This window comes from Colletotrichum phormii, assembly GCF_030913505.1.
Source record: "Colletotrichum phormii strain CBS 102054 chromosome Unknown BDP81scaffold_2, whole genome shotgun sequence".
Lineage (NCBI taxonomy): Eukaryota > Fungi > Ascomycota > Sordariomycetes > Glomerellales > Glomerellaceae > Colletotrichum > Colletotrichum phormii.
In genome coordinates, this window is record NW_026851444.1 from 172,765 (window position 1) to 187,229 (window position 14,465).

Genomic DNA, 14,465 nt, shown 5'->3' on the forward strand with positions numbered 1-14,465 from the left:
TGTGTCACTTGGAAACAGACGCGATGCATTAGTTGAGTATTGACTGGCTACCGGAAGCCAGCGGGTTGTGGGCGACATCACCCGGCGGTCGACCTACCTGCCGTGCCTGCTAGCCATAGGAAGCACGCATATCCATCCACCTCTCATTCGCCGTTAGAACCACGCTGCTTCTGTATGAATATGCAAGGCAATGGATCTCATCCTGCGGCTGATGTACCGGTCACACAAGCAGTACCGATACGTGACGTCGAGTGTCATGACTCCTGAGGTATGCACAACAGCCGGCAGTTGAGAATCTCGTGTTTCCAAGCGGCGCACAGCGAGAGGTCGAATGATTGGTGTCGAGTGAACACCGAAGACGGGCTGCTTTTTATATGGCTGGCTGGACGCACTAATACTTTGAACTTATTGGATCCGGCTCAATCCTGAACGGGTGATGAATCGCCCAACATAGTAGCAAGTGTCTGTCTATCAAAGAGTGAGATGATTGAAGGGGGTGACGAGAAAGCAGTCGATAGGGCCCACGGTTCTACATATCTATCAACCATCCTCTCTGACATTTTCCTTCCCCTGTCGATCATTACGCAAAAGTCTTTCCATATCCCCTCATTCCCTCCGGACAAGAAGCTCCTGCCGCGGGGAGTCTGTGCTCTCCGCAATATGCATATTTGCGTCTTGGCCCGGCCTAGCTCGCCCAGTCATTGACATCACCAACCAGAGCCGATGATTCATCACCTTCTGGCCCTTATTCACAGCCGCATTATCAGGCTACCAGCGGCACCACCGCCGTGATGCCCCTAGCGTGTAGGCGAAGCTTTGTTACCTTATGATGGGATTGTTCAAAACGCACCAATTTTGCAAACCTAAACTTCACGCAAGATGAGGACAAGATCAGCTTCCCCCACAGTCCACAGGCCAGACACAGCCGAATAGCCCCCGCCCGCGCACTCGGCCCCTTGCGCGGTCTAGAAGCGGTCTTTTGATGTTGTTTGCTTCGGGCTAACACCTGGAGGCTGAGAGCTTGGCAAGGTCTGGGGCATGGCTTGGTACCTTGCATTCCTTTCCCGGATTGCCATGTCAGATTCCGATGTTTTTGGCGGGGGTTTGACAATTGGGTGAGCTCTTTGGCGGGGTTAGTTACCCATTACATCAGCATCTCGTCCCATACTTGTCATTGTCACCGTGTCAGGCGATTCACGTCAAGGTTCATCAATATGGAGCTCACCATGGCTTCATATTAGGCAACGCAGCAATTTGGCATTGGCATCCTCATGACAAGGTCCAGTAGATGCCAACTGACTGAAGTGCCGCTAGGGTTGAATAACTCGATGCAATAGTGCACCAAGCATTAAGCATTTCTTTCTTCTTCGGCCTAGATAATGACGATGGTCTTTGGTCATGACGGCAAGGTTAGGCGTCCGAGAAAACGTAGCCTAGATCAGATCGATCTACGAGCCTCCCCAAAGCAGCATAGCTGTTTGAGCCTCGACGAAGCAAACAGCGATTCCACATTGGATCCATGTTTGCTTTGAAGTTTTCTCAAAGCTCCGAGCTCCTGCAACCACGAGCCGCATCTCCAAAGCCCACTCTTCTTCAACTTGTCGGCAGAGAAACCTCCCCGGAGTATTTGCTACGCTCCCCCTCTCCTATGCCGTTTCCCCGCTAGCATCATCGGTCGATCTGACTTCACCCCACCTCATCGACCGGAAGTGTACCTACCTATCTAGATGGAGGGGCGGCGGCGGTGGGCGGACGGGCATGAACCGAATTCCCCTAGTGCCGTCCGTCCCTTTGCCCCCCCGGCCCCGCGTCTCCCGTTAATTGGAAAGTGTAACGTCGTGGGGGATTGTAGGCCTGTCACTGCGATTCCCTTATCCAATACCACCAACCATGTTAACCACACGAAGCTCGTCTCCCCCCTTCTGGGCTGATACGTTGAGGCTGTCACAGTAGCTTGCTACTTAGCCCGATCTATCATCTTTCTTCCCGCCCCTCCTCCACACTTTCGCCTGGCGCCCGGCGCCCCATCCTAAGGTACCTACCCCTTTCACAAAGTGTGCCTCATTACGGAAAGTAATGTCTAAAACCTCCTTCCAGGCACGCAAAGTACGACCGTTTGGGCGTAGCGGAATAACAAACATGCAACATCATTCAAGCCACGACGCACCGACTTGTGCCATCTCGATCTCGCTCATGCTGCTGGGACGACTCCTTCCTCCGTAAACATACCCAGAAGGAAAGAAAACCAAGGACGTCATGACTTTTTTTGTCACGATCGATGATCAAAAGGGATTGACTATCAAAAATGTACGAGGGAAGAGCTTCCGGGAATAGGACCATACAGTTCAGACCGCTCGGTCGTTGTCCCGGTAGCTCTGCTGTAGCTCGGATGGGTTGATTCCATGTCGAGCTTCTTCCTACCAAGTGAGACTGTCATGCGAGAGGGGGTTGAGGTAAGTATCTTTTCACAAGCTCTGTATCATGGTTGATTGGGTTTAAAGGGCATTTGGTGTGAAGTCGATGTGAAAACGCCATGTACATGAGGAGAGGGAATCGATGATGACATGAATTACGTCGAAGCTACCGCTTCTCCCACATGCGGATACTACCGCAAGCTCTCTGATGGCGGTCTGGGAAATGGGCTTGAAGCTTTGCTTTGTTTGGTCTGTTTGTCGACCTGCAGCTCAAACCTCGACTAGGTCACAAGATTCCATACCGATGAGTCCAGAAGATGTATAAGAAGGAGGTAATCCAACACCTCTGGAAGATACTTTTTATCTTCTCATCATCACAACAACAAGCAATCAACCAACCTCAACATCTGCAAAAAGCTTATCAGCAAACAAACAACTTTCCCCAAACCCATAAACCAACCCCCAACCTTCAACATGCCTACCGAAGCTCAGATCGCCGGCGGCCACAAGGCCAACATCAACAACCCCAACACCTCTGAGGAGTCCAAGCAGAACTCCAAGAAGGTCCTCGACAATGAGTTCAACGGCGGCGATGTCCCCAAGTCTGGCGATGAAGAGCAGAAGAACCCTGGCAACGTTGCCGGTGGTCTCAAGGCGTGAGTCTTCCATCTTCCTCGACAGTCTAAAGCGACAGCCACTAATAAGCCTCCAGTACCCTGAAGAACCCCAACGTCTCTGACGAGGCCAAGGAGTCTGCTAAGGAGCGTCTTGACAACATGTAAATGATGTTTTTACGAACCGATACCCACTTTATCGCTTTGGATGGACCCGGCTAGCGAGTATGAATGAGTCGAGCGTTGTATCTTAGTCAATAGGTCCGGCGCATGCTGGCGATAACGAGAGCATTGTCAACTCAGTTTGATTTCTTCTAGTAGCAGTGAAGATATGACTTATTGATGATGCCTCCAATTTACGCTCAACCAAGCCCTAAACCCCATGAGCTATGATACAAGACATTGAGACCCTATCGTGCTGAACGATAGTCTAGGAACATTCTGCATACACCTGCCCAACTTACAGCTATCGAAACATTGTAAGGAGAGTTAATTGTAAAGATCATTGTGGTGCGTGTAATTGACATTGACCTCTCGGCATTATTGGAGCCATGTTGGCTATGTAAAGAGTGCGATAGTAGATCCTTCAGCCTCGGACCCTCTTTTCCTTTTCCGATGTCACCATTGGAAGCAGGCAGTTGAAGAGCAACTTCGTAACTTATTAGGCCAAAGGTAATATAGACAAGCCGGCAGACCCATCCGATTAGATACCCAATAAACATTTCGATTTACACTTTCAAGTACAGTCAAATTATAAGTCTATAGCTCTATGTATGTCCAGGTATCTAATACAATCACATGCCCGGAGCCGAAAACTCAACGCCCTTGAACCCAAACGCCCTCTTGGCGCTCAAATACAACTCAAAGGCACCAAGCTTGAACTCCACCCTCAAGAAGCCGATCCACGCGGACACGAGGCGCAGAGTATTCGGCGGCCACAGCAGCGAGCCCCGCCGCTTCAGGTCCTCGAGCTGCTCCTCAAAGACGGTCCGCGTGCAGTACCGCGCGAGGATCATGAAGGAGCGGATGGGACCCTGGCGGGTGTGCAAATTTTCGTCGAGGCTGCGGGTGAGGTCGTTGGTCTTGAGGATGAGGAGGATGATGCGCGGGACCTGGCCGAGGAGCTGGACGAGGTCGACAATGAGGCCCTCTTGCAGCGCGTCACCCATCTCCTTCTTCTCGTCGTCTGTGCGCGTCTGGAGGACGGAGCCCTCGCTGTTGAGAACGCTCCAATCGCGGCCTGTGATGGCGGAGGCGAAGAGGGGGAACTGTTCGTCGTTGATGTTGGCCACTTCCTTGGCGTACTTGCGCATGCGCTTCATGTCCCCGTCGATGACGGCGAGCCACATCTTGGCATAGGAGCGCTGCAAGTCGCGGGGGATCTCGCGGTAAAGGCCGTGGTCGTAGAGGATGATGTCAAAGTTGTGCCCGCCACGGAGGCCGCGTCGGGACTCGTTCTTCCGGATGGCCAGGTTGCCGCCGTGGGGATCGCAGTGCAAGGGTGCATCGTGGCCGAAGATCATTTCGTTAAAAACGCGCGCGAGGCAGGCGGAAACTTCATCTCGGTCGATACCGTTGGCGTCGAGGTACTCGAGATCGTCCAACCGGTGTCCTGATACCCGCTCCATAACCAGAATCCGCTCCTTTGACCAGAGAACGCCGGGAACGACGAGAGGGTGCTTGGGCAGCTTGGCGAAATGTTCCCTCGTCCGATTAGCATTATGCTCTTCTTCTCTAAAGTCCAATTCCTTCGGCAGCGAGATATCCATTTCCTTAGAGAGCCATTCTAAATCGTATTCCGGGAAGAAGCGCTTGAGCGTGGAGAACGTGAACCGTGTCAGGGCGAGGTCGAGTCGGGACCACTGGGCGAGTCCCGGGTGTTGTACCTTGACAGCCACAGGCATTCCTGTATCTTTTACTGTAGCGGTGTGTACTTGAGCCAGAGATGCGGCACCAATCGGGTCTGTCGAGAATTCGGAGAAGTAGTCCCAAAGCTCTTTGCCGGTATCTTTGCGGAACATTTCCTCAATTGACTCGAAGGACGATACGGGGCACTTGTCTTGTAGCGGGATAAAGGTGTTGGTCCACTCTTGAGGGAGGAGGTAGTTCATCGCACTCTGCCGGCATGTTAGTCTCCAGAGCTCGAAGAAACCCAGGAGTAGGGGGTCTTACCAGATGCTGACCCAACTTGATGAAGATTCCACCGTTCTTCTCCAGGACCTTCAATGTTCGATCGGCGCATCGCTGGTGACAGTCTTTCAAAATCTTGCTTGCTAGTTCGGGGTCGTCAATCGTTTCTTTCTGGTTGAGAGTCGTTCGGTAGCTGCAAGTAGGTGTATTAGCAAAGACCGAATTGGGACACAGGTCTGCTTCTCCAAGAAGGTTTATCCGTACTCATTAATGCACACTGCAAGCGCAGCTGCAACACGGCCTGCTCGCTCTGCCGCATCGTAGCCGTACTTGACATCGTCGCCGAACGCAAGGACACCCGCCGTCGCAGCGCCACCGCCCGAGGCAAGTAGCCACACGCGACCACCCTTCTTAGCACCTCCGGTCTTCGGTGCGGCCCTGCTAATCGCGCCCTTCGTGGTTGTGGAGGAGAATTCGCGTGCGGTGTTGCCAAATCGTTGCTGTTGCTGATGTTGTGCCCGGCTAGACTGCTGCGCCAACGGGCCTCCACGACAGTTGGAGCATGTCCATGGCCGTCGAGTGGCAAGCCGGCGCAATGGGAACGAGAAGGCGGTAAAGACTTTCATCTGGACGCTGGCCGACTGCCGCCGACGATAAGACAAACAGGAGAACTGTCTGCGCCGACGCTCATTCTACGAGTTTATGTTGAGATTCGGTGTCTGCTTTTGCATGCAAAGAGGCGTGTCTCAATATGGACTTCCCAACAGTCGCTACAGATAGTGGAGTCGTTTTTTCAAGGGGTCGAGTTGCTTTGGGGGCGGTCCAGAGCTAATTAGTCGAATGTCATGTCGTCAGTCAACTCTCCTGGACTTTTTTTTTCTTCCTCTACCTTATCTTGCTGGCTCTGCGCCTGCGCCTGCCATATCGTTGGGGCCCGGGGGAACGGTGGCACTCTAGACGGTCGTTCTCATTCGTCGAGCGCCACGTTTATCGTTACCTCGAGGTCCGTTCGGAAACCGCCGGGATAGAGGTCCAGCCCAGAAAACCGTAATTGACTGCTTCTGCATGATCCGTCACTGGACCGGTGATCGGGAAGGGGACACTTCAAAAGTGGATTTCACGTGTCATCGCTCCAAGCCACATGTATTGTGGCGCAAAACATCTTTAGTTCAACCGCGTCCTGGGCGCGTTCAATGACACCTGCCGCGCCGTAATCCAATTAAGCAACCTGCAAGAGGCGACAGCTACAACTACAGCTTCAGCACCAGAGCCCATTATTTCGAAGACAGCACGAACACCACACGACTTTGCACACAAGTATCACCCACTTGCCTCACGGTGTTGGCTCTATGCAACGAGACAAGACACCAGAAGTTAGCCAAACCTCCGAAATGTTCTCCGTCGCTGGACCCGTACCCATCTTCAGCGACCGGACATGGGATTTCAGGCCCGCGGTCCCCTCGCCTCTTTCTTCGTCGCCCATCCGCGCGTCATCACCACTTTCGCCTATCAATGACAACACCGTACGACACACACAATCATCGCCTATCCCTCAACCAAAGTTCAAGTATGCATCAAGAGCTACGAGACCGAACCCGATAGTCCGGAAACGCGAAGAGGCACAGGAGAGCAGGCGGCAGCTGTTCCTCCAAAACGTGAGGCAGCGCGCGGACGACCGTCAATACCAGCGGCGGGATATGGAGGGCACTGTACGTGGTGGCGATGCTATTGACTCTTGATCTAGCATACTGACGTATCCGACAGCTTCTCAAGTCTGATTGGGATCGCGACATGCGGCAACGGCATTATGCCAAGCAAATAGAGGGCAACGCGATATTTTCCGAAGCAGATATCGAGGACGCGGCATCGGTCCTTCAAGAGCGCGCGCAACGCATCCCCGATGATGCTGACGACATGATGGTTGATGCCATTGCCCAGGAGGAGCAGGACGAGCTCGATGCGTTACTGCTGTCCTACGATCAGTCATCTGACGCGCAGCCCGAATCTGGCTCCTCACAAATGATGCAATCAGATCCGTATGGCCTGTCGGACGACGAGGATTACGATTCATTATTCATGAATTTGGTATCACAGGAAAGCAGTCAGCCAGACGCGTCCTCACAAGATATGGACATGTCTTGAAAACATGGTGCTGATTACTGCTGGTCTATCTGCATTGTGGCGTTTATTCGAGACTATTTGGCTTTCGGGATCTGGGGGTTGCTTTTTGGCGTTTGGCATTAAACGGCGGTCGGAATACGCCATGAATGGCTCCTGTGTATATGCAGACTCACGGGGCAAGGCATCGGTTGTGTAGGAACATATTTGACGGGACATCCATCGAGATGTCCAATTATTGAGGATTACAGCCCTCGTCTCCATTGAAGGCTTCTTGCGCTGATGGCATGTCACCAACTAGATCGGATGGGGGTGAGCCAGCAGCTTGCATCTGTCTGCTGTTAGCGCGTGAAGATCCATGTTCGATCGGGATTCATACCTTCTGCATCCTGTCCACAATGTATTCTCTGTCCGCCGCGTTGGAATCGGCGTACGACTTTTCCTCAAACTTGGCCACGATCTCCTTAACCAGTGCTTGTTGATCCTCGTACCGTTTGAGATCCTCTGCCGGTGTCTTTTCCCGATTCTTTGCCAACCATTCGGGAAACTTGTCGTTGAGCTCCTTCATGGGCTCGTACAAGATTTCTTTGTTGGTGAGCTGCTCCATCATGCCCATGAGCATCTTTGAGAACTCCTCTTCGTTGCCACCACCGCCTTCGAGATTGCCTTCCCCGAGTTGCTTCATCATCTCCGCGAGGAAGTCTTCGGTCGAAGACTCTGCCGCAGCAGCCGTCGCCTGCTGTCCGGATGCTTGCATGCGCTCCATGGTTTTCTTAATGGTCTCCTGGAAAGAACCGTCGGCGGTGGGGTCCGAAACGGTAGCTTTGCTTGAAGACGAAGCTGAGGTTGGCGGTGGTGGCGCTTTTGCTCCGGTCGTGCCTTCGGGAGTGGTTTCCGTTTCTTGAGCAGCTGCACTCATCTGTTTGAAAACGTTGTCGAACTGCGCCTGCATTTCGGGCTGTGGAAAATAGTCAGCGTTCGGATCGTTGTCGACATGCCTCAAAAGTCTCCTACATTCTTTTCAAATTCCCCAATCAAGTCAGCCATGCCAGCCTGGAGCTGCTTCGCAAAATCGTCGGAAGACAGCATCTCTTCGAGTGTCTTATCCTCAGAATCATCTTCCACAGCTGCCGCGGGCCTCCCTGGGCCAGCCGCAGTGGTCTTCGCAGCTGGCGCAACAGGTGGTGCTGCTTTCTTTGATTCCACATTCACGGCGGCAAAGTCGTCGAGCATATCTAGCAGAGTCAGTATAGTCCAAGCCGCCACAGAGGGCTCTGAGTGACTTGCGCACCATCCAGGTCGTCCAAATCGTCTTCATCGGGGTCGGGAACATCCTCAACAACAGTCGTAGGCTTCGTCTCTTCCACTGGCGGCACCACGGGTTTTGCCTCGGCAGTGTTGGCGGCGCCGGCTGCGCTACCGTCCTTCTCCATCTTTGCAAAATGCCTCCGCTGCGATCCAAATATGATGCGTGTGACAAGAAATAGAAGGCGCTTGGGGTGGTATCAGTGTCTGTGAATGTAAGAACAGGCGCCCTGGTCAAAGCAACGCTGTATGCGGTCGTGACAAAGGTGTCGTACGGTAGGGATCCAGAACCTCGGGGTGCTGCAGGTGATAGACAACCTCACAAGGGTTGGGATTATCGCCTTTGTACGTGCAGAAAGATGGACTGTCAGATGAAAGCCGAGGAATCGGCCTGAAGCTCCAAGGTTGTCTTGCATCTGGGCAGGTCCATTAGCCCCACGTCAGATTCCCAGCACCCCGCGCCGCCGGACAAACGTGGTTAGGGCGGGGTCCATTCTCCCATTTGTCCATTGGGCGACCGCTACCTACCTACGCGCCCCTGCCGCCCCTCTCCATTTTCCAAAGGTCCCGACGGCCCTGAGCTCCTGCGGAAGGTACCGCGGCTTCTCGCGTTTGCCAGGTCTCGCACCTTCCGTTGGTCGATCCAAGTCGGTACGTACCTCTACCCCGAAAATCTTCCGCCTTCCAACGCGGCGCATTCAGTGAGGCAAGTGCAAGGCGCCTTACCTCAGGTAACTCGTTGACGACTTCCACTCGCTGCGGCTTTGCCTCAACACACCGAGCCAACCTTCAAACACAGCCAGCCTTACCACTTTCCTCTTCTACATCGACCGGCGTGAACGTTTTACGACACCTCCGCCATCCGAACGTACCGAGCCCTCGATCACGGCCCGATACGAAGGTTGAATCGTCCCGATTGTGCACACTCGCAACCGCAACCTTGCGAAACACGAGCCAGACATCGCACACGACCTTGGACACAGACACTCTCAGTGACTATTATACATCACCACAATGTCGCTTTGCCAGAACAGACTTCAGGAGGAGCGGTATGCTGCCCCAACTGCTCTCTATCGTCCTATATGTGTCTAACTATTCTGGCCATGCTATAGCAAGCAGTGGCGCAAGGACCACCCTTTCGGTTTCTTCGCGAAGCCTCAGCGCAATGCCGCAAGTGGAACACTCGACCTGAAGGTTTGGGAGTGCGGTATTCCTGGCAAGGAGAAGACGATCTGGGAGGGCGGCCTCTTCAAGTTGACAATCACATTCCCCGAAGGTAAGTTACTCGGAGTAATGGCAGTGGAGTGAAAGCCGTTTGCTGATGATTCTGCGCAAAACAGAGTACCCGACGAAGCCGCCTAAGTGTGAGTTGCAAAGCATCCCTAAGCCCGTCCATATACGTCAAGCTGATAGAAACATGCGTAGGCAAATTTGTCCCTCCGCTGTTCCATCCCAACGTTTACCCCTCCGGCACCGTTTGCCTGTCGATCTTGAATGAGGAAGAGGCGTGGAAGCCTGCAATCACGGTGAAGCAGATCCTGCTCGGCATCCAGAACCTGCTCGACGATCCCAACCCCGAGTCTCCCGCTCAGGCTGAAGCCTACAGTCTCTTCAAGAAAGACAAGACGGAATACGAGAAGCGCATCAAGCGCGTCGTGAGAGAGAACCCGGCGCCTTAGATGCAACGGCAACTATGTGTGAATAGATTTACGAGATCACAGCGTCTTGCCCATAGGCAGGACTTCGGAGTTACGGGAATACCATACGGTCTGCTTCTCTGCTTTCGATCTGTTCAATGACAATGCAATGAGAATATTGTGACGGAAGAAAACAAGTGGGCAATCAATTCCCAGCCCGGCTGTTGATCTGGTGAATAGGTTATTTGCGTGTGAGATGCATCGATTGAGTGCTTGGAAAGGCGAGTAGAAATGATATGCGAGTCGACTATACGAGCCTGGCACGCTGGTTACGATGACTCTTTTGGCGGCGATTCGAGACCCCACCAGTCAGTGGTGGGAGGCTCATTTATTACCCGTCGAAAGCCGCCGCCTGTGGATATTGCACCGGAACGAATGCCGCCGGGCTCTTGTGTTTCTGTCGGAGGAGCGCACCTCCACAATAGCTTGCTTGGCCTGAGACCCGGAACCCTGACAACGGTGACGAGTAAGTCGGGGGGTGGAAGAGTCAGGGCTCAATGGGAGCGGGCGTATTACCAAACAGTGAAAGACACGGGCTGCCGAAAGCCTCGTTTTCCCTCCAGTAGAAGACATTGTCACGAGCACAGTGAGGTAAGTATGCCCGGCAGCATCAAGAGCTGCAGCTTCGCAGACAAAAGGCGTCTCCGTGGCACCATATGTGGGCTGTCGTGAAAGAACAGATTAACAGCAGCAGCAGCAAACAGCAAACGGCAGAACCACACCGACTCGTTCTCTGCGTTCTCGTTGGTGGCTGGGCACGATGTAGTTTCTTATCAGTCGGTAAGCTTAGGTAATTGGGAGACTGGTGAACTCTGACTGGCCAGTCCGCCAATAATTGCGAGAGCCGAGATCGGCCCAGGGGACCAGCTATGTTACACTAGTGCAGCGCAGCAGACTAGCGTATCGTGCAGATGCAGCCAGTCACTGTGGTTCCGCAGCGGCGGACTTGCAAATTTGGCACACTTTAACAACCCTTGGGGATACTTTGGCACAGAGTCGTAGACGGCCCTGACGTTTCCGACCCTTATCGAAGCACCGGCTACGGCCTCCGATAATCCAAGGTTGGTAAAGTACCAGGTGTCAGGGGCTCAGGGCTGGGCTTCCGTCGGATGAGCTAGGTGCTAGGGGGGATGTCATTGAGGTGTATCAGGAGCGCGGTCCAATGCTTCCAAGTACCTACTCTCTGGGGCCGTTGCGGCAAAAGGAAAGGGTAACTAAGGTCGAAAAGAAATAACGACAAAATAAAAAAACTGGGTGAAGCGCAAGAAGAGTCATAATTCTATCACTCCCACCCCTTCACCCGGTTGCTCCCACCTCTTGCTCCGTATTTATTCCTCCGGGACACGTCTTTCGCCTCTTCCAACCTTTTCTGAGTTGTATAGTTCATCCCATACACATACACAACACACAGCCGTAGCTTCGAGAGACTGCAATCATGTGTGGTATTTTCGCTTGTCACCGGTAAGCCCACCTGCGAGATCGTCCCTATTTCGGCGCGGATGGAGGGGCAACGCGAGCTCCCCTCCAAAAAAATAATTAACCCCGCCATGATGCCTCTGGAGAATGCGACTGACTGTTGTGTGCGCGCGCAGTCACCCCGACGTACAAAAGTTCAAGCCTACGGCGTTGAAGCTTGCAAAGGCGTAAGTTTTCAATCGTTCATATTCAAGGCGCATCAATTGACCCCCAATTCGCAGCATCCGTCACCGTGGCCCCGATTGGAGTGAGTTCTGAGTCACCGCGATGCGCGACTTCGACACGAACCAAGCAGACAACTGACCAATCTCCCTCACACAGGTGGAAGCGTCATTTCCAACAAGACGAGTAGGTTATACTTGATCATGACCATCAGTATCCCATCAATTGACCATCAATTGCAGTTCTGTGCCATGAGCGTCTTAGCATCGTCGGCGTCGGTAAGATTTACCTTTACCTGGCCACAACTTCTATGGCTGACCACCATCACAGAGTCCGGCGCCCAGCCCCTTACCAACGAGGATGAGAGCATCGTCCTTGCCGTCAACGGTGAAATCTACAACCACCGTCTGATCCGCAAGTCCCTCAAGCACAAATACCACTTCAAGACCGGCTCCGATTGCGAGGTCGTCATCCCTCTGGTGAGTCAATATCGACCCTCGACCTGATATCCACATTGGAAGGCATGGAGATCTGACGTATCACAGTACATGGAGTATGGTCTCGATGCCCCGAAGCACCTCGACGGCATGTTCTCCTTTGTTTTGTACGATAAGAAGCAGGACCGCACAATCGCCGCCCGCGACCCCATCGGCATTACCACCCTCTACTACGGCTGGTCCTCAAAAGAGCCCGACGCGGTGTACTTTGCCTCCGAGCTGAAGTGCCTGCACAGTGTCTGCGACAAGGTCGAGGCCTTCCCCCCTGGTCACATCTACGACTCTGCCACTGGCAAGACCACAAGATACTTCGAGCCTACCTGGTGGGACGCCGCGAAGGTCCCCGAGACCCCTCTCGACCTTAAGTTGATCCGCGAGAAGCTCGAGAAGTCAGTCAGAAAGAGACTCATGGCTGAGGTGCCATACGGTGTCCTGTTGTCCGGTGGTCTGGATTCCAGTTTGGTCGCGGCCATTGCCCAAAGGGAGACTTTGCGCTTGAAGCAGGCGGCCCTCGATGCCAACGGTGGCGCGCTTCCCATGACGGAGAACCCCGATACTGGCGATGGCATGGTCGGTATCGACGACGACAACAAGCTGTCAACTGTCACATATCTTCCCCAGCTCAACTCCTTCTCTATCGGTCTCCCAGGATCGCCCGATAACAAGGCTGCCCTCGAGGTCGCCAAGTTCCTCGGCACCAAGCACCATGTCATGACCTTCACGATTGAGGACGGCCTGAACGCTCTGTCCGACGTCATCTACCACCTCGAGACGTACGATGTCACCACGATCCGTGCCTCCACACCGATGTACCTCCTTTCCCGTAAGATCAAGGCCATGGGCATCAAGATGGTTCTCAGTGGTGAGGGAAGTGACGAGATCTTCGGAGGTTACCTTTACTTCCACGCCGCTCCCGACAAGAAGGCATTCCACGAGGAGACTGTTCGCCGTGTCAAGAACTTGCATCTTGCTGACTGCCTGCGCGCCAACAAGTCCACCTCCGCTTGGGGTCTTGAGGCGCGTGTGCCCTTCTTGGACAAGGAGGTGAGTAGACTGCAAAGCCCATAATACCTTGTCTCCGCTGACTTTTTGTTTTCTGTAGTTCCTCGAGGCCTGCATGAACATCGACCCCTCAGAGAAGATGATCACCAAAGAGAAGATGGAGAAGTACATCCTCCGTAAGGCGTTCGACACCTCCGACGAGCCCGGCGCCGAGCCGTACCTCCCGGACAACATTCTGTGGAGACAAAAGGAGCAGTTCTCCGACGGTGTCGGATACGGATGGATCGACGGGCTCAAGGACAACGCCGAGCTCCACGTTACCGACGAGATGATGAAGAACCCCAAGCCGGAATGGGGCACTGACATTCCGGACACCAAGGAAGCGTAAGCATCATCCAATCTTTATCCCTTTTCTGTTGCTCTGCAGGATCAGGCGCCGCTGACACGCGGTTTTGACAGATACTGGTACCGCCTCATGTTCGACGAGCATTTCCCGCCGCATTGCGCCTCGACCGTTATGCGCTGGACCCCCACATGGTCCAAGCAGACGGATCCCAGTGGCAGGTGAGTCACAAGACACCCCCCCTCTCCCCAATTCCCCAGTGAAAATGAATTGGCCTAGTCCGTTTGCTGACCCGTTGCATGACAGAGCTATTGCCGTCCACGAGCAGAAGTACGAGACCGCCGCATAAAGTGGTAATTTGGAGGAAAGACAACATGTATCCTAGCACTTCACGTCAATGCGGGCGCGTAAAGGTAGAGGCGTCCTGGTTTGTTGGATTATGTAGACACTCAACAAGTTTAGAGTCTCCAAAAATGGGAATGGAAGTTGCAATTATTGTCTGCTGTTGCGCCTTCATAAAATGTTCGCTTAGTTCGTGGTTGCGATGAAGACTCTGGTGATGGCGCAAGGGTTTCCGACCATTTTCTTTTCTTCTGTAATCCCCTCCGTATGTACCTAGGTCTTGGTCTGCCAGGGGTTGGTTCCTGGAGCTTATGAGAGAAAGCAACATCCCAGACTCCAAGAGCCTTCCCCAACTTCCATTGACT

General features: G+C 53.4%; 6 protein-coding genes across 6 annotated transcripts; 4 read left to right on the plus strand and 2 right to left on the minus strand.

Annotated features, from left to right (window-relative positions):
* Positions 1 to 2,614: 2,614 nt before the first annotated feature.
* On the plus strand, positions 2,615 to 3,420 carry BDP81DRAFT_78731 (conidiation protein 6). The gene is made up of 2 exons (XM_060596277.1): positions 2,615 to 3,070; positions 3,127 to 3,420. The coding sequence occupies exons 1-2, from the start codon at positions 2,889 to 2,891 to the stop codon at positions 3,194 to 3,196; spliced, it is 252 nt and encodes an 83-aa protein (XP_060450192.1). The 5' UTR covers positions 2,615 to 2,888; the 3' UTR covers positions 3,197 to 3,420.
* Positions 3,421 to 3,717: 297 nt separating this feature from the next.
* On the minus strand, positions 3,718 to 6,105 carry BDP81DRAFT_415073 (ABC1 family protein). The gene is made up of 4 exons (XM_060589419.1): positions 6,048 to 6,105; positions 5,423 to 5,998; positions 5,201 to 5,351; positions 3,718 to 5,145 (listed from the first exon to the last, which is right to left on the minus strand). Exons 2-4 carry the CDS (start codon positions 5,782 to 5,784, stop codon positions 3,823 to 3,825), a joined length of 1,836 nt encoding a protein of 611 aa, XP_060450193.1. The 5' UTR covers positions 5,785 to 5,998; positions 6,048 to 6,105; the 3' UTR covers positions 3,718 to 3,822.
* Positions 6,106 to 6,549: 444 nt separating this feature from the next.
* On the plus strand, positions 6,550 to 7,300 carry BDP81DRAFT_457143 (uncharacterized protein; the record flags this gene model as incomplete). Its single annotated transcript, XM_060593250.1, has 2 exons — positions 6,550 to 6,867; positions 6,923 to 7,300. The coding sequence occupies 2 exons, from the start codon at positions 6,550 to 6,552 to the stop codon at positions 7,298 to 7,300; spliced, it is 696 nt and encodes a 231-aa protein (XP_060450194.1).
* A 211-nt stretch (positions 7,301 to 7,511) lies between these two features.
* Positions 7,512 to 8,709, minus strand: BDP81DRAFT_457144 (Pex19 protein family-domain-containing protein; the record flags this gene model as incomplete). The annotated part of the gene is made up of 4 exons (XM_060593251.1): positions 7,512 to 7,607; positions 7,656 to 8,234; positions 8,291 to 8,511; positions 8,568 to 8,709. 4 exons carry the CDS (start codon positions 8,707 to 8,709, stop codon positions 7,512 to 7,514), a joined length of 1,038 nt encoding a protein of 345 aa, XP_060450195.1.
* Positions 8,710 to 9,595: 886 nt separating this feature from the next.
* BDP81DRAFT_445062 (SUMO-conjugating enzyme ubc9) lies at positions 9,596 to 10,260 on the plus strand (the record flags this gene model as incomplete). The annotated part of the gene is made up of 4 exons (XM_060591905.1): positions 9,596 to 9,630; positions 9,694 to 9,857; positions 9,922 to 9,945; positions 10,007 to 10,260. 4 exons carry the CDS (start codon positions 9,596 to 9,598, stop codon positions 10,258 to 10,260), a joined length of 477 nt encoding a protein of 158 aa, XP_060450196.1.
* Positions 10,261 to 11,713: 1,453 nt separating this feature from the next.
* On the plus strand, positions 11,714 to 14,107 carry BDP81DRAFT_457146 (asparagine synthase; the record flags this gene model as incomplete). The annotated part of the gene is made up of 10 exons (XM_060593252.1): positions 11,714 to 11,739; positions 11,871 to 11,921; positions 11,976 to 12,001; positions 12,076 to 12,102; positions 12,159 to 12,194; positions 12,247 to 12,395; positions 12,462 to 13,457; positions 13,516 to 13,799; positions 13,875 to 13,979; positions 14,065 to 14,107. 10 exons carry the CDS (start codon positions 11,714 to 11,716, stop codon positions 14,105 to 14,107), a joined length of 1,743 nt encoding a protein of 580 aa, XP_060450197.1.
* Positions 14,108 to 14,465: the final 358 nt, after the last annotated feature.

Excerpts from the sequence above, each read along its gene's own strand:
- BDP81DRAFT_78731 (XM_060596277.1), top strand. The coding sequence starts at position 2,889 with ATGCCTACCGAAGCTCAGATCGCCGGCGGCCACAAGGCCAACATCAAC. Across the intron at positions 3,071-3,126 it reads GTTGCCGGTGGTCTCAAGGC|TACCCTGAAGAACCCCAACG; the intron begins GTGAGTCTTCCA and ends ATAAGCCTCCAG.
- BDP81DRAFT_415073 (XM_060589419.1), bottom strand. The coding sequence starts at position 5,784 with ATGAAAGTCTTTACCGCCTTCTCGTTCCCATTGCGCCGGCTTGCCACT. Across the intron at positions 5,352-5,422 it reads CTTGCAGTGTGCATTAATGA|CTACCGAACGACTCTCAACC; the intron begins GTACGGATAAAC and ends ACCTACTTGCAG. Across the intron at positions 5,146-5,200 it reads TCAAGTTGGGTCAGCATCTG|AGTGCGATGAACTACCTCCT; the intron begins GTAAGACCCCCT and ends ACATGCCGGCAG.